The sequence below is a fragment of the Carcharhinus amblyrhynchos genome, chromosome 19, assembly GCF_965287045.1.
Source record: "Carcharhinus amblyrhynchos chromosome 19, sCarAmb.v2.hapA, whole genome shotgun sequence".
Taxonomy (NCBI): Eukaryota; Metazoa; Chordata; class Chondrichthyes; order Carcharhiniformes; family Carcharhinidae; genus Carcharhinus; species Carcharhinus amblyrhynchos.
Window position 1 is genome coordinate 29,861,725 of NC_137342.1, and position 18,262 is coordinate 29,879,986.

At 41.6% G+C, this 18,262-nt stretch overlaps 2 protein-coding genes across 5 annotated transcripts in view; one reads left to right on the forward strand and one right to left on the reverse strand.

Annotated features, from left to right (window-relative positions):
* The window catches only part of ccdc146 (coiled-coil domain containing 146), a 143,711-nt gene that overhangs the window by 124,692 nt on the left and 757 nt on the right, over window positions 1-18,262 (reverse strand). For 2 of the 4 annotated variants that reach the window (XM_080207452.1, XM_080207456.1), the window contains exon 2: window positions 9,695-9,855. In XM_080207452.1, coding sequence (XP_080063578.1) covers window positions 9,695-9,850 — 156 coding nt within the window. In that variant the 5' untranslated portion in view covers window positions 9,851-9,855. Of the gene's footprint in view, window positions 1-9,694; window positions 9,856-18,262 lie in introns of those variants that run through there. The other 2 variants (XM_080207453.1, XM_080207454.1) reach the window with 2 other exon arrangements.
* fgl2a (fibrinogen-like 2a) lies at window positions 1,299-8,179 on the forward strand. Its single transcript, XM_080207451.1, has 2 exons — window positions 1,299-2,012; window positions 4,760-8,179. The coding sequence occupies exons 1-2, from the start codon at window positions 1,406-1,408 to the stop codon at window positions 5,461-5,463; spliced, it is 1,311 nt and encodes a 436-aa protein (XP_080063577.1). The 5' UTR covers window positions 1,299-1,405; the 3' UTR covers window positions 5,464-8,179.

Consider the following 18,262-nt stretch of genomic DNA (forward strand, 5'->3'; position numbering starts at 1 on the left):
TGGTAATGTCTGTGAATGGCATTCCTAACATGAATCAGCAGGACACCCGACCAGCCAACAGTCTGCCATGAAAGCGATAAGGGGAAAATTCTTAACTGATTTCCTGTTGGCAGGAATCCAACTTTTGGCTTCTCTCTGAATTTTCCACTCCTGTGTGCCATGAAACCTGTCGCTGGCAGGACTGGAAAATGACACCTTATATCTCTGTTTATGGATCTAGCCTCTGTCTTCTTCAGCCTGCATTATCCCACTGGAATCATCATCATCTCTTCAGTTTATGAGATTTGCTTCTCCTCATAGGTTTTAGTTCATTCACAGTTTCAGTCTTAATTTTTTCAGAAACTGGAAAAATCAGTTTCTTTTCTTAGTTTCTCTTTTCAGTTAGGGACTTGTTTATAAGTAACATGCTTCCAATCAAATCATAGAATTCAAGCAGATAAATGTACTGAAAACCAGCAAATTGTGAATAGTAACTGCACAGAAGGAGGCCATTCAGGCCATAGTGTTTGTGCCAATTCAATGCACGAGTAACTCACCTGGTCCCACCCACTTGTCTTTTCCCCAGAGCCCTGCAATTTCTTTTTCTCTCCAGTTCTGTTTTTATAGAATCTGCCTCCATCATACTCGCATGCCATGCATTTCAGATCCTAACCACTCACTATTTAAAGTAACCCTACGTGACTCTATGACCTGAATTTTGCACACATCATGTGTGCACAAATGGCGAGCCCAGAAGCAGCCACACTTGCCACTTCCAGGCACAATCAGAGCCTGAATATGATTTCACGCTGGCTGGCCAATTAAGGGTTGGCTGGCCAGTGTAAATGGGACCAAACAAGAGCAAGGGCTTTGAAATGGCTGCACTGATGTCAAATCAGTATGGTGTCATGATCTGCTTGGTCTGCATGCTTGCAGCATGGTTTGCTGCTCATGCATAAACGCCCTCGCCAATGTGGTATTTTCACTGTGACTTGACGCAGAAGTGTGTGCTTCTGGTATATAAACAATTCTGGACACCAAACAGTACCTTTTGATCCAAATAATGCATGCTACCAATCAGATTCTGTGGCATAGATGTCTGCAATGGGAATATCCAGTGTGCATATTTATAGCAGAAAAATAACAGTGACATTCTGGTAACTCTAAAATGTTACACCATACTGTGTTGTAATTGAGGTCATTTTCAAGTTATGTAGGCAGGCTTAGGAACTGTCAGTATTGAAGACTGACAGATATGATTTCACAACTGAACTGCCCACCTAGAGTAGAATATTAATATCCCTAGCAGCTCGAGCACTAAGTCTCTTGTCAGTCAGTGCTGGGGTACTGACATAGCACAGTGTTACTTTGTAATAGTTATAAAGCATTCTTGCATTTAACTGTTCGTGAAAGATTTGTAGACATAATGAAGACTGCCATTGCATTTCTTCTCCTGAATATTGGATTAATATTAACTTTGGAAGTTCCTGTGGAATATAACAGCACCAGCATACACAAGAATTCCACAGAAAAACATGCAAACGGAGCCTGCGCCATCAAACTGAAGCCCACTGAGTGTGATGATGAAGGTGAAGTCTGTGGTTATCGGGTAAACCTTCCACCTTTTACCATTCAGCTACCCAAGCAGACAAAACTCCTCAAAAAAACTGTCAAACAGGTAAAAAGTCTAACAGCAACAGTAAAGAAGATGAAGACTAGGTGGCTGGAAGGAAACCAGAAGAAGTCTTTCATTTACAATCAAGTTACTGGCAGTGCAGAAAATGACAAGGACGGTGTCAATAGGATAACGGCTTTGGAGAATAAAGTTTCCAAGCTAACAAATTTACTACGGGAAGCCAGAAATCAAATCAAAGCACTTCAGGGTCGTTTGGAAGAGATGAGTATTCTGAATATGGACACCATTTCTACATGGACAATGCACTACATTAACAATGAGCTTTCAAATATTAAAAACACTGTGGATACATTGAACAACAAGTGTTATACAACGTGTTCAGCTGTAGGTCAACCAGGTAAGTTAATCAATGTTTGAAAAAAATAGAATACAAAATAATAAATAATACTTTTTAATGCAATTACAACAGATGTAATTTTCCACTTTCCATTTACACAAAGTCAGAATTTCTATTGTTATTCAAAATTTTAAATTACCCTTTTCTTTCTAAATAGACGTAAACTTGAAATTTTGCAATTATACTTTAATGCACAAGCTAAACAATGCAATATTTAGATTCAAGGTGCTTATCTGTCCTATAAATTGGAAAGCTTTTTACCTAATAAATTGTCAATACTAACAGGTCACAATTTGAGGCATATTTAAAGTTAAAATCCCTCTCGATTTCAAAGCAATAGTAAAACCAATATTTAAAATGTAGTGATGTGTTTTTGCAAAGTACTTTTGCAGGTTGTTATGTTTAAACAGTTATTACAAAGTTATCCACAAATTTAAAAGCCTAATGTGATGGATTTTCCCATCTTTGCTCCCTTTCACTTTTTAAGTAAGGCTTGTTTGGCTGATTGTTCTTTCTGAATAAGTTGCATTTCTAATAAACAGTAGAAATTATCTTGCTAATCTTAAACAATGAAGTGATGAAAAATTAAATTTTACAATAATGCATGTATTGGTCTTGGCTAAAAATTCCACCTACTTGATTAATTTTAACATCAGTTATACTGCAGGTTTTTTTTTGTGGCTTTAATAACAACAAGTACAAGTGAATGTTTTTTAATGTAAACATTTTGCACTTCATGCTATTTTTAACAATACAACTAAAAATAGAGCAGTCTGAAGAAATGTTGAGGCAAGCTTTTTTCAACCAAATCTTTCTATGTAATTATCTTGCTCTGTTCCCTAATTTTCATACATTATACTTTTGCAATGCTGTGATCTATGGCACATTGTCAGTAAAGTGTAAAGGTGATCAATAGGTTATAAAGGTGATGTATAGGTGATCTGAGGGCCTGATTTCAACTCAGAACATGATTCATGTAGACAAGGGTGTCTACATGAACCCTGGGAGATTGAACTCCGCAAGATAGGTCCTATCAACTCCTACTCAAAACTTCCAGGCAGCATCTCAAGTTGAATAGGAGTAAAAATAAATGTAATATAGCATTTAAAAATAGACTAATGACTAAGAAGGAATAAATATGTACATTGCTTTTGGTGAAGTTATCCGTTAGCAGGCAGTTCTATAATGTTCAAACTTTTGCTGAGGCATAATCATACACACACTCTCTTTAAAAATGAAATGCTTCTTCTTTAGATGAACTGTGGAATTAAACTGTTAATATTACAGAATATTTTGAGGCAGAGAAATACCAAATTGCATCCATCACATCCTGTTTACATTTAATTGCGGAGAATGCCTTTGTTGGTTTTCCCCACATGCAGTCAATCGTAATCCCTATTAAAGAGCCACCCTAATCTTTAAAATAATGAGCATTTTTTTGTTTTATTTGCAAACATACAAATATTCTGCATTATTGTATTGTAAGCACATGACTTACTAGTGTCCTCCATAGCCACATAAGAACATAAGAAATAGGAGCAGGAGTAGGCCATCTAGCCCCTCGAGCCTGCCCCGCCATTCGATAAGATCATGGCTGATCTGTCGTGGCTCAGTTCCACATTCCCGCCCTCTCCCCATAACCCTTAATCCCCTTGCCTATCAAAAACCTATCAACCCACATCTTAAAAATATTGAGCGAGGCAGCCTCCACCACTTCAACGGGCAGAGAATTCCAGAGATTCACCACCCTTTGAGTGAAGAAGTTCCTCCTCAACTCCGTTCTAAACCACCCCCCCTTTATCCTAAGGCTGTGCCCTCTAGTCCTACTGTCCTTTCTGAGCAGGAAGAGCCTCTCCACCTCTATCCTATCCATCCCATTCAACATCTTATACGTCTCAATGAGATCTCCCCTCATTCTTCTAAACTCTAACGAGTACAAGCCGAGTTTATTCAGCCTCTCCTCATAGTTCAACCCCCTCAACTCCGGAATCAGCCTAGTAAACCTCCTCTGCACTCCCTCCAAGGCCAAAATATCTTTGCGTAAGTGCGGCGACCAAAACTGCACACAGTACTCCAGCTGCGGCCTCACCAGCGCCCTGTACAGCTGCAGCAAGACCTCCCTACTTTTATATTCAATCCCCCTCGCTATGAAGGCCAGCATCCCATTCGCCTTCCTGACCACCTGCTGCACCTGCAGGCTGGGTTTTTGCGACTCATGCACAAGGACCCCGAGGTCCCTCTGCACTGTCGCCTGCTGCAGTTTTTCGCCACATAAGTAATAGTCCTTCCTACCATTATTCCTACCAAAGTGGACAACCTCACATTTGCCAACAATAATGCTTGTCAAACATGTTTTTGTGAATGTTATGCTCATTTAACATCACAGAAATAAGAAATTAATCAACATAATGTTTACTGTACAAACAAATAGCACAGAATTAATTGTTGGTAAAAAACTGAAAAAATATGCAATTTGGCCCTATTTGAGTAATTCATCCTTCCTTGCTTTCTAAATCATTTAATTTTGGGAAGTAGAATTTCTACAGTTTAAAACTCAACCAAAACACAGATCACTAGCCATTAACACTTTCTTTAAGAATTTTCTAAGATCTGACTGAGCTGCATTGTATTTAATGTTGATAGATTAGCAGTGATATATATGTATTAATAGTTAAAGCAGGTATGAATGAATTCATCTTTTGATGCAATAGGTGAAGTTGATAACCTAATTTTATACTTCCTTTCAGTGATACAATGGACACCTCAGGATTGTTCAGACCATTACAAAATAGGGCATCACAAAAGTGGTATCTATGAAATTGCCATAGGCTCGAATAAAAGTTTTCCAGTTTATTGTGATATGGAAACTCTGAAAGGTGGCTGGACAGTATTGCAGTCTCGTAAAGATGGCAGTGTCCATTTTAATCGCACCTGGGCAGAGTACAAAAACGGTTTTGGAAACCTATCAACAGATTTTTGGTTGGGAAATGACAAAATACACCTTTTGACAAAATCGAAGGACATGATCTTGAGAATTGAATTTGAAGATTGGAATGGCAACCAAAAATATGCCTCATATGATCAATTCTCAGTTGAAGGTGAAGATCATTTTTATCGCCTGACAATTAATGGTTATTCCGGCACAGCTGGTGATGCACTGCATAACGGCAAGAATTATAACCATGATCAAAAATATTTCACTACCAAAGACAAAGATAATGATAATTATGCTTCAGGTAACTGTGGAGCGTATTATAGTTCTGGCTGGTGGTTTGATGCTTGCATGTCTGCCAATCTCAATGGCATATATTATAAAAAGATGTACAAAGGCATACAAAATGGTATTGTTTGGGACACTTGGCAAAATGCTGCCACTGGAACTCTGAATAGCTACCGCCATTCTTTTAAGTCAGTAAGAATGCTCATCAGGCCTAAACCACTTGAGCCATAGGTACATGATGACAATAAAAGTTTCAAAAAGATTATACAAATGCTACTGGAGAGCTTTCTTTATGCACATGCTTAGTTTATAAATTCCCAGCTCTAAGTTTCTATCATTTCACATAAGCCCACCACCACTTCTTTGTCAGTCAGAGGTGAGTCAAAGCTTCCTCAGGCAAACACTAGGAAGATTCAAACCATCATTTCTGACCTCACTATGAACCTCACTCCTTTACCAACAACTCCAATTGTATCATTAACTATTGACTCAGGATGAACCAGATTGGGCAAAATCTTAATGTCCTGCTTGTTCCAGCTCTAAGCTTCAATACCCTAATCTGAAGACAGGTCATTGACCTGTAACATTAACTCTGTTTCTCTCTCCAGATTCTTCTTGACTTGCTGGGTATTTCCAATATTTTCTGTTTTTATTTCAGATTTCCAGCATCCGCAGTATTTTGCTTTTGCTTCAAAACCCATTTCATCTTCACCACTGATTCTGCTTATTTCTACCTCGGCTCTAAAGTCCAGGCTCTGTTGTCACCAAAATCCTCTTGCATACTTTTGTCATCTCTTGAGTTCAATTCTTCAATAGCTTCTAGATGATTTCCCATCCTCCAAGTTACAATAATTACAACTCTTCAAAATGCCAGCTATTTGTATCAGTTGCACACTAGATACTAATCACCTATCACTTTGTCCTTGCTGATCTACATTAGTTCCCTCTCCTCATCTTGAGATCCCTCCAGGGCCTTGCTTTGCCCTGCCTTTAACTTAAAAACTTCTCCAACACCTTTCAGTTTTCTGACTAGCCTCCTGTGCATTCCTCTGTCACTTTTCTGTCACATTGATTACAGTTTCTTCAGCAGTCTCAGTCTCAGTTTTGGAACTTATTCCCTGTCTCTTACACACTGTCTCTCAACATCTCTTGTCTTTTAAAATTTCTCAAACCCACGACGGGATTTTCCAGGTCTGCCCACCGCACGTGCAAATCACATTATGGCCGGAAACTCTTGAGAGGGTCATAATGGGATTTGCAATGGGCTGGTGATATAATTAATGAATGTAAATTAATTGATATCTGATTAAATAGCTTAATGACATATCTTCCAGGAACATCAGATGTTTCCACCTACTGGTGTGACCTAACACCAGCGGGAATCACTACTGCTCTGCAGCAGATGAGATGACCATTCCAGGGGGCCTGGAGGCCAGTGTACAAAGAACAAAAACAGCCCGGGAAACAGGCCCTTTGGCCCAACGAGCCCGCGCCACCATCCCAACACCACTAGTACCCCCCTCCACCCAAGTAGCCCCTGGGTGGTTAGGGATATGTCTGGGCAGCCCCCCTTTGGCATCCTGGCAGTGCCAGTGGTTGGCAGAGGTTCCCATTGGGGTGGGAGGGGGCACTGTCTCTTCACTTTGACATCAGAATGCTCTTTAAAAGGATGCCAGATGTCTGAGGAAACAGACTTGCTCAGGTCTTTAGGTTCCTCCCTTCAGCTATGCTGGCATTAAACACACATCCTCCTGCTTCTTTTTGTCAAAATCTCAGAAAATCTGAAGAGAAAACCTGCGTGTTGCTCTGGAGAAAAACATACCGGTTTTCAGTTAGAACCTGACACTTAGCCATTTTTTGGGCAAGTCTCTCCCCACGTTTTCAACAAACCTTTTAGCTATGTTTCAACATCTGTTCTATATACCTATGAAAAACATTCCAAAATTATTGTGGGTGATTCTCTGGCCCCACGCGCTCATGCAGGTGTCATGTGGAGTTGGACAATTGCAAGGGACGAATGGCAGGAACCACCTTTGGAATTCTCCCAGTCCCTGAACATCTGAGGGCAGGAACCAGAATTTGCACTGGTTTTCTCGCCCAAAATTTCACTTTTTGGGAAAATTCGACTCTTTGAGATATCAATGCAAATTCTTGTAAACAGAGAAAAGAATATGTGAACGAAATATATGTATATGTGGGTGTAAAGTATTTCTAATGGTTATTAGTGTAGTTGAGGTGCAAAAGGTACTGGCCTGTATATCAAACAATGAAATAGAATCCCAAGGTCCAATTTTAGGTATGCCTTGGACCTCAGTTGGGGTGTGGGTTACCAAACCAATTTAAGCCCATAAATGGGTTCAAATGAATTTCTACATCCTCATCTTTTTAAGGAGCTGGATGGAAACAATTAGAGGACATCTATTTTCTATTCCTTTTAAAAGCATTTCAGGTAAATAATTACATTAGCTTTTCAATTAGAAATAATTGTTAGAAACTTAGCAAGAAGTAGCTTCAGAGATGTACTGTAAATGCTGATTAATCATTTCATAACTTCAATAGCAGACAAAGCAGACAAAAGGAATTCATTTAGTAGTGCTATATTAACAAATATTAACATTGATTAGTTGAGCCTTAAGTATATTTTTCTACTAGCCACACCTAATACTGTATGTTATTGCAATGCTTACCCAATGTTAAACATATTAATTTGCACAAATTACTTAGCAGTTTAATAGTAAGGCCAAAGTCTGTAAGTCTGCCTAATTACTAGAGTACCATCGAAATAATAAAAATAACTGCACTGTACAACATTATTTTGAAAGATGTATAAAAAGATAAGCTTGGATATTAGGTATTCTCATTAAGATGTATTTACCAAAAGCACTGAGACTCGTTACAACTGTAAAACTGTTCAAAACAAATTTCTATAATAAACCATTCAATATTCAGATAATAGTGTATGGTTTTATTTCATTTATATGGATATTATTCCAGAGCAGTAAGTTCTTCCTGTATCTCAGCCAAATTCCTCCCTCAACCAATACCATCAAAATAAATTAACTAACTTTTTATTGTCTTTGTGTGTAAAATGGCTGCGTATTTCTCTATGTAAGTCTTAAAAGATTGAAAAGTAACAGTGAGAGGTGATGGCCGAGTGATATTATCGCCAGACTGTAAATCCAGAAACTCAACTAATGTTCTGAGGACCTGGGTTCGAATCCAGCCAAGGCAGATAGTGGAATTTGAATTCAATCAAAAAATCTGATTTAAGAATCTACTGATGATCATGAAACCATTGTCGATTGTGAGAAAATCACATTTGGTTTACTAAGGTCCTTCAGGAAAGGAAATCTGTTGTCCTGGTCTGGCCTACATGTGACTCCAGAGCCACAACAATGTGGTTGATTCTCAACTGCTCTCTGAAATGGCCTAGCAAAGCCACTGAGTTCAGGGGCAATTCGGAATGGGCAATAAATGCTAGCTAGCCAGTGATACTCTTATCCCATGAATGAATAAAAAAAAAAATTTGAAACACAGCGTGGTAGATTTGTCGATAGGTAAATAGATTTGTAAAGCGATAGGAAGATATAAAGGTGAAGGATAAAGTGGTTGAAGATGGTCTTGCTATAATTAATGCAACTGGAGTAGAAAAGCAGAAAGAGAACGTGGCAATTTTGTTTTTCTTCATCTGCAATAAATTGGAATGCTCTTTCCACCCCCACCCATCATAGATGAACATATGATCTCACTAATATCACTAACTCTCAAATGAACTGGCTATAATGTGGGTTCAGGCAAGGCCTCTCCTCCTCCTCTCTCCAGCAGAAGTGAAAATCTGGGATTGATAGAGGGACTGGGAAACGATACTTTACTGAATTCTCCAGGTCCACCTGCAATTGATTTTCTTTGGTGATCTATCATGACTTACGCAACTTGACATTCAACTCCTGCTGCAGCAGCACATGTTTTTAAACATTTCGTTTAGAGAAAGTTGGCCCAATGCTGGTATTCGTAAACATCATCACCCTATTTTGACCGATGAGACTGTTTACTGATCTTGTTCCCATGATCTGGGCTGTCTCCCACTGCATGTGCTTGTTGAAAGCATTGAGATGGTATACTGACATCATCCTCTCTCTCCAGCCATGACCATTTTCCAGCTTCATTAATGGTTTTCCCTTCCCAACCTAGAACCCCTTCTCTACTTGTTCTCTCCCCCTATTCTATCTCCAATATGTCCTTCACATTCCATCTTCCCCTTAACCGTGGTCAATAAGAATCAATAGAAATGGAAATGATGAAAAATGGGCTGCTGATTTGCTATCAAATCTTATACTGTTGCATAAAGTCAAAATGACCTCTACGGATTTCAGACCAAGTATTGTATTCAGTTCAAACAAAATTATCCCCCATCAATGAAACACCACAAAACATCATTATGGAAATATAGAAGGGAACTTACTTCATCCAGGCACTGAAAAGCAGGACTTGTTGTCACATCTACAAGTTGCTCCCCTTGAAGGTCTACTGCTGAAGCGACAGCTGTGATAATTTCTTCCTCATCTTCTTCAGTGTCCTCTTCAAACAGATTAAAAGGAGGTCTTTCTTCTTCACTCATGTCTCCTGGAGTATAAATATTAAAGTTTTATTCTATGAAGTACAGAACAGAAATAGAAAGAGAAATTGGGCAGAGTATATAATGGACGATCAATCACAGAGGGAATGGTCAGCAGCAAGGGTAGGCAGGTGTCTCTCAGTGCTCTCCACCACCCTCCCCAGCATTCTCCTGCACAGCCCTCCTCAGACCAATACACCTTGTAGCTTCACTCATTCTTTATCTCTGGGCACCTCCTCACATCCCCATTGGAGAGACGAATATTGGCACTGCTAGATTCCAACTCCTAGGAAGCCCACAAATAATACCCACAGGATATGCTTTTCAGGCTTTCCGCATGGCATGTCCTACATCTGTTGATGTGTAAATACCAGTTGTGGCAGAATGAGGATCAAAGTGGGCCATTGGGCAGTGGGATAGGAAAACCATCCATGAGCCTCCCTTAATTGGGGCAGAGGTGGGAAGGCAGTGCGGTTCCCATCTGCCATCCTCTTGCCAACTAAATGTCCCTCCCCCTGCCACCAAACCCGTCACTGGGAAGGGCATTAAATTCTGACCATTGTCTTTGACCTCATTCAACTGACATGATCAAAACACATTGCATGATAAGAATTTGATATTGTTCTACCGTACAGCTTACAGAATAAAAGGTATATGAATTACTTACCTGATTTAGCCCATCTGTAAAGATGTTAAAATGATTCAAACCAATAAGCCTATAATTTGCTGAGCAGGCCCTGGGGTGCCGAAACCAAGTGGTGAGAGGGGGATTAGCTGATCCCAAAATGGGGATCTCAAAAAGCAGCCAGAAATAGAGGACTTTTCTCCATTTCCGTCACCCCTCTCCCACCCAAGGCTCAAGCAGGGTACCTGGCTGGGCTTACCAATCATCCCTGAATTCTTTCTGCTCACCTCAAAACTAAGGCTGGTGTTGGAAGCAGCCTTTGGTGACACTAGGATCTAAAAGATTAAAGTGAAACGCTATTTTCAGAAAAGAGTAAGAGGGCAGTTTCTCAGGCCAACTAAGTGTGGATGAAAGGGGCCAAGGAGGTCAAAAGTAGATGTATGGTTCTTTGAACCTGGATACAGGGTACCAAGGGGTCCAATAATCTCCCCAGAGCCGGAAAAGTGAACAGTATACCATTTCTAGTGCTAACCCCACACTGACCTCCCCAGCATTCTCCTGCACAGCCCTCCTCAGACCAACACACCTTGTAGCTTCACTCATTCTTTTTCTCTGGGCACCTCCTCACATCCCCACTGGAGAGACGAATATTGGCACTGATTTTATTGACACTTCTTATTCACCTTCTGTAATTGTTATCATTGCCTCCTCTTTGCACAATCCATTTTTTGCGTAAGACTGTTTTCTCTTGCAGGAGAAGAAAGCACACAATTCCAAGACACAGGCCAACCACCATACTCCAGTCCCTTAACAGTGGTGACCCAGTTGCAAGGACCACTTTTAATTGGAAGTCTGAAATTATTGTGAGAGCATGCCTCCATTTTGAAGTGTCCTCTTCCTCACTTACCACCAATGACAACCTGCTATTTTCAAGCAGCAAGGCCTTGGTGTTTCAGTGTTGAAACCCAACCTGTGTCTGCCCTCTGGCCGTTTCAGGGAAATTCATATTGAGTGATTATTTTCCACACAGTGTGAGTTTCTGACCCCAGTTCAGCCAGATGGTAGGGCTCATCAACCCCATTGCTCTCATAAAAATAGGCATCCAATAATTTCAAGCACATACTGCCACCTGGTGGGAGTGTTTAGAATTATAAATTGCGTCAGAAAAATATCTATTCTCCCAAAAGAATTCTAAGTGTCAAATTTGCATGAAAACTGGTGTAATTCACGTGGTTTTTTTCAGTGGGAGTTCAAAGGAGAATCTTCACACTCTGCATTGCAGAGGCCACCAGCATGAATATCATTGTAAACTAGGGGGCGGGACCTATTCCTGTTGGAGAGGCTGAAATCAGCCCTGTGCGGGCCATTGCGCATATGCCAATCTGTCAATGTTGAGATTGGTGCATGCACAATGGCACCACACTGATGGCCTCCTGATTGCTGGCCAACTCAATCACTGGCCAGCCCCGTGACTGTCACAACCCTGATGGGGCAGTGCCTAGATGCCCCCTGGGCATTGACACTTTGCCCCTTGAGCAGTGCCAGGAGGCACAGACTGGTACTGCCAGGGTGCCAATGCCCAGGGGGCAGCACCCACCCAGCCCCTGACCTCCTGGGGGAGGTCCCAATTGTCCCCCCACTTTCATTCCAGCAGGGTTGGGGGGCTGCTAGCCTCCCAAAAAGTGGGGAGCCATTGTAATCCCCACTAGAATGAAATACTCTGGCCGGCTGGGAGACAATAGCAGGGCCAGAGACATAAGTCCCAGGCCCGCTAATCAGATTCAAATAATGTTGAAATGACCATTTAAATGGTCTGTGCGTCTCTTTCTGGCACGGAGCAGATGATGCGGGAAATCCGGCACAGGGAGATACAAATGGGATGCGAATGCTTGTGCAAACTTCACAAATCACCCACCACGGGACTTTTAGCGCAGCAGGACGGGAGAATCGTGGCCCTGGACTGGGACTCTCCCAAAAAAATTCTAAACCCCATTTGTGGAAAAATGGGAGTAACTTCTGCTGGCTTCTTCAGCACGATTTCCAGAATGAATCTCTGACACTTTGTGCATCACAGGGTACCCAAGTGGGATTCCCTCTGAAAATCAGAGGGCAGAGCCTATTCCTAGCTAAACAATTAAAAGGCCACAAAAGAATTGGACAATATTCTTGCAGTGTAAATTTATAGGTAAGGCAATCGAAGTATATACATCTTTGGATAAAAGGAGAGGTCGAAGGACGATGAGACAGTCAAAAGAGGTTTTTTTTATGTATATAAGTTAGTTCCTGAGGCACACAGACAGAAGTTTCAAAACACAAGTAAACAGCCTGGGCAAACTCATCTTGAATCAGAATGACTAAAGCAAAACTATTTTGATCATTGAATATGGGCTTTAAAGATCCTGAATAGATCCTAGGACACATGTGGAGGAACAAAAGAGTTCAGACTGCTAGATAGGTTACAGAGCTAGCTGATGAATACAAAATGATCTATAGAAACAAACCTTTTTTCCGTAATTTTAAATTGGAAAAGAATGGAAAATGGGAGGATGTGAGAAGTCAGTCAAGGAAAAGAAGGTGTGGCTGAAACTTGCAAAGAATTTTCATCACCATGAAGTAAAGACAATGTAAAAAAGAGGTTTCACACTTCTGAAAGAAGTTAAGAGAGTTAGATATTACCATTGTAATAAATTGGCCACATGAAATCACAATGCGGAACATTAAAGGGAAATCTGGATGGAGTTATCAAAATTGAAAAGGGAAATAATGAAATCAGAGAATGGAGAACAAGAAAAGCAGGTAGAAATTATGCATTGAGTGAGTGAGCACTCAGTGGAGATGAATAGTGTGCAGAGGTAAAGTGACCAGGATATCTTTAAGGATTTTGTGTGTTTAGGAAAAAGTTTTCCATGTGGACAGGATAGAATGGGGAAAGACATTAATATTCTGAGAGATACAGGGGCAAGTCAATTTCCAATGTTGTGGGATAACGATATTTGTTGCCCCGGAGGGATGCTAAAAGAAGTTCTTATCACAAGCAGTCATGGGGATAACAGGAAAATTCCTCTAGTCGAGGTGAACTTGAGGATCAGTTTTATGATGGGAGAAGTCACTGTAGGATTCGTAGAAAAATTACCTGTTGAAGCGGTTCAATTTATTTTGGGGAACGATTTGATAGAATCATTGTGAACAGGCTGTATACAATCTAACTACAGAGTCCTTACCAAAAGAATTTCCTGGAATGTTCTCAGATTGTGTTATGATGAGGTCACAGGTGTACAAACGTAAAGAACAATTAGAACTGAAGGTGCAGAATGAAGCAAATAAAATCAGTTTATTGAATACAAATTCTCACAAATTAACTGCTGAGGGAGCAGATCAAGATAAAGAGACAATTGTGTGTACTTCATACAGTCATAAAGTCATTGAGGTTTGCAGCATGGAAACAGGTTCTTTGGCCCAGCTTGTCCATGCTGCCCTTTTTTTAAACCCCTAAACTAATCCCAACTACCGCATTTGGCCTATATCCCTCTAAACCCATCTTACCCTTGTAACTATCTAAATGCTTTTTAAAAGATAAAATTGTACCCAGCTTTACTACTACCTCTGGCAGCTTGTTCCAGACATTCACTATCTTGTGTAAAAAAATTGCCCCTCCAGACATATTTGTATCTCTCCCCTCTCACCTTAAACCTATGCCCTCTAGTTTTAGAATCCCCTACCTTTGGGAAAAGATATTGACTACCTAGCTGACCTGTGCCCCTCATTATTTTTACAGACATCTATAAGTTCACCCCCTCAGTCTTCTATACTCACAGTCTATCCAGCCTCTCCTTATAATTCAAAGCATCAAGTCCCGGTAGCATCCTAGTAAATCTTTTCTGCACTTTTTATAGTTTAATAATATCCTTTCTATAATAGGGTAACCAAAACTGTACATAGTATTCCAAGTGTGGCCTTACCAATGTCTTGTACAACTTCAACAAGACATCCCAACTCCTGTAATCAATGTTCTGACCAATGAAACCAAGTATGCTGAATGCCTTCTTCACCACTCTGTCCATCTGTGAATTCACTTTCAAGGAGCTATGAACATGTACCCTAGATCTCTTTATTCTGTAACTCTCCCCTTCGCCCTACCATTAACTGAATAAGTCCTACCAAAATGCATCACCTCGCATTTATCTAAATTGAACTCCATCTGCCATTCGTCAACCCTATTGATTAAGATCCTGTTGCAATCAGAAATAATTTTCTTCACTGTCCACTGTGCCACCAATCTTGGTGTCATCTGCAAACTTACTAACCATGCCTCTTACATTGTCATTCAAATCATTAAGATAAATGACAAATAACAGTGGACCCAGCACTGATCCCTGAAGTACACCACTAGTCTCAGACCTCCAGTTTGAAAAACAACCCTCTACAACGATCCTCTAGCTTCTGTTAGACTGATTGAGCTACAGCAAAAAGATTCAAAATTACACCAAATTTATCAAATAGCCTTTTCAGTACTTGAAAAACAGTGCAGTCCTGAATGTTATTATCAGGGATAAGGTCTTGATGATAAAATGATACCAAACATGAGCACATAGCAGAAGAACATCAGATTGTATTATCTCCTGAATATAAAAAAGATTCTAAAAATACAATCATAGAAAACCTACAGTGCAAAAGTAGGCCAGTTGGCCCCTCAAGTCTGTACCAACTCTCGGATGGTGCATTCAATCCAGACCCCATCCCTATGACCCCACATATTTACCCTCTTAATCTCCCCTAACCTACACATCTTGGGACACTAAGGGGCAATTTAGCATGGCCAATCAATATAAATTGCACAACTTTGGACTGTGGGAGGAAACCTATGCAGATGTGGGGTAAATGTGCAAAATCCAAACCAGGTCCTGGCACTGTGAAATAGCACTGCTAATCACTGTGCCATTGTGCTGCCCAATTGACATAATTAGTGATCAGTGTTGTGAACCAGGAAGCAGTTTAGACACAGATGAGATGCTGAAGAAACAGCAGCAAGAGAGAGAGGCAGCCATCGCAAAGAACGAATTCAGCCAGAGATTAGGGGGGTTCAAGACAATAGAAAAACAGGGGCGAGGGGCAGCCATTGTCAGCAAACAACTCTGCGAGAGATTGTGCTGATGGCAAAAGCCAGTTTGTGTATAATCATTTTCTTCACTGAACTGAAAACCATTCCCAAGTCCTAGTCACTTCAGCTGTATGGTGTGGCAATTATTGGTTTGATTTGATCAATAGGTTTATGGTTGTTGTTTGGGAAATGAGATTCTCAGCAGAGTTTAGGATTACGGTGGGAAAGAGATACTTTTGGGTTTTCAGTCTCTGAGGGACTAAATGCTTCCTTAATTAAAGTACAAGATTGTTCTTTGTGGCGTTTTTATTATTTCTTCTACTTTCTCATTTGTTGTTTAATGAGAGGTTTAAGCTTTTAGTAATTCTGCAAAAGGTTCTCACCAATATCCAAAAATAAACATCATGAAAACTACTGTTCCAGGTTGGGACACTCACACATTACAGTGAGTTTTCACAACAAGATCTGGTGGCAAGAATGAGAATAAGCACGCTAGCTAAAATGTTGAGAGAGTGAGTCTTGGCCCCAGTCATCAGCATCATTATCAATGATGGTAAAGATAAAAGCCTGCAAGAGGTGTGGAAAATGTGTTGAAGTTCAGAGGTTTGATTGGGAGCATGGGAGTCTGAAGGCTTAATGGTGGGGTAAGGTCTTTTAGCTTTAAGAGTAATAAGACAAGATATTACCATGTGGAAGTGTTGAGAATCAAAGACATTGATGGCTGATCCACCTAACCCAAGCATCTTTCGACTGTGGGAGAGGATCAGAACACCTGGAGGAAATCCACATAGACCCAGGGGAACATGCAAACTCCAGACAGGCACTGATCCAAGACTGGAATCAAACCCAGGTCCCTGCTGCTGTGAGGTGGCGGTGCTACCCACTTGCCACTCACTAACAGGAGCCACTGAAGTGCCACTGAAGTTCTTTTTGTGCCAACCAAATAAACCAAATCAAACAAACTCAGTGACAAATCAAGAAGGGCAGTCCCCTAAAAGGGAACCACCCAAAGTAAAAGACAAAGCGTAAAGGAAACTTAAAACATCAAATCAAAATTTGGTACAAGGGGTCAATAATATACCCCAGGGGCAAACAGGCATGAAAGGCCTCCGAGGTTAGTGAATTCAGGACCGGGGTCACTAAGGAGAAAGTTTAAAAATTGTTATTAGTGTCATAAGTAGGCTTACGTTAACACCACAATGAAGTTACTGTGATACACTCCGGTGCCTGTTCAGGTACACTAAGGGAGAATTTAGCATGGTCAATGCACCTAACCAGCATATCTTTTAGATGTGGGAGGAAACTGTAGCACCTGGAGGAAACCCATGCAGACACAGGGAAAAATTGCAGACTCCACAATGACAGTGACCCAAGAATTGAACTAGGGGCCATAATGCTGTGAGGCAGCATTGCTAACCACTGTGCTGCCCATGGTCAAGATTCAGGGCAGAGATCACTGAGGACAACAGTAAGTTCAGGACAGGAGTTGCTGAGGACAAAGATTAGTGAATTCAGGACAGGGGTTACCAAGGACAAAGGTCAGTGAGTTCAAGACAGGGGTCACTGAGAACAAAGATTAGTGAATTCAAGACAGGGGTCACTGAGGGCAAGAGTGAGTGAGTTCAGGACAAGGGTCACTGAGAACAAGCGTCAGCAAGTTCAGGACAGGGGTCACCATGGACAAGAATCAGTTAGTTCAGGATAGGAATCACTGAGGACAAAGGTTAGTGAATTCAGGACAGGGGTCACCGAGAACAAGAGTCAGTGAGTTCAGGACAGGGGTCACCAAGGACAACGGTCAGTGTGCTCAGGACAGGGATCACCAAGGGCAAGGATCAGTGAGTTCAGGACAGGGGTCACCCTGTCACCAACAGTCAGTGAGCTCAGGACAGGGGTCACCGAGGACAAAGGTCAGGGAGTTCAGGACAGGGGTCACCGAGAACAAGGGTCAGTGAGTTCAGGACAGGGGTCACCGAGAACAAGGGTCAGTGAGTTCAGGACAGGGGTCACCGAGAACAAGGGTCAGTGAGTTCAGGACAGGGGTCACCGAGAACAAGGGTCAGTGAGTTCAGGACAGGGGTCACCGAGAACAAGGGTCAGTGAGTTCAGGACAGGGGTCACCGAGAACAAGGGTCAGTGAGTTCAGGACAGGGGTCACCGAGAACAAGGGTCAGTGAGTTCAGGACAGGGGTCACCGAGAACAAGGGTCAGTGAGTTCAGGACAGGGGTCACCGAGAACAAGGGTCAGTGAGTTCAGGACAGGGGTCACCGAGAACAAGGGTCAGTGAGTTCAGGACAGGGGTCACCGAGAACAAGGGTCAGTGAGTTCAGGACAGGGGTCACCGAGGACAATGGTCAGTGAGTTCAGGACAGGGGTCACTGAGGACAATGGTCAGTGAGTTCAGGACAGGGGTCACCGAGGACAATGGTCAGTGAGTTCAGGACAGGGGTCACCGAGGACAATGGTCAGTGAGTTCAGGACAGGGGTCACCGAGGACAATGGTCAGTGAGTTCAGGACAGGGGTCACCGAGAACAAGGGTCAGTGAGTTCAGGACAGGGGTCACCGAGGACAATGGTCAGTGAGTTCAGGACAGGGGTCACCGAGGACAAGGGTCAGTGAGTTCAGGACAGGGGTCACCGAGGACAGGGGTCACCGAGGACAAGGGTCAGTGAGTTCAGGACAGGGGTCAC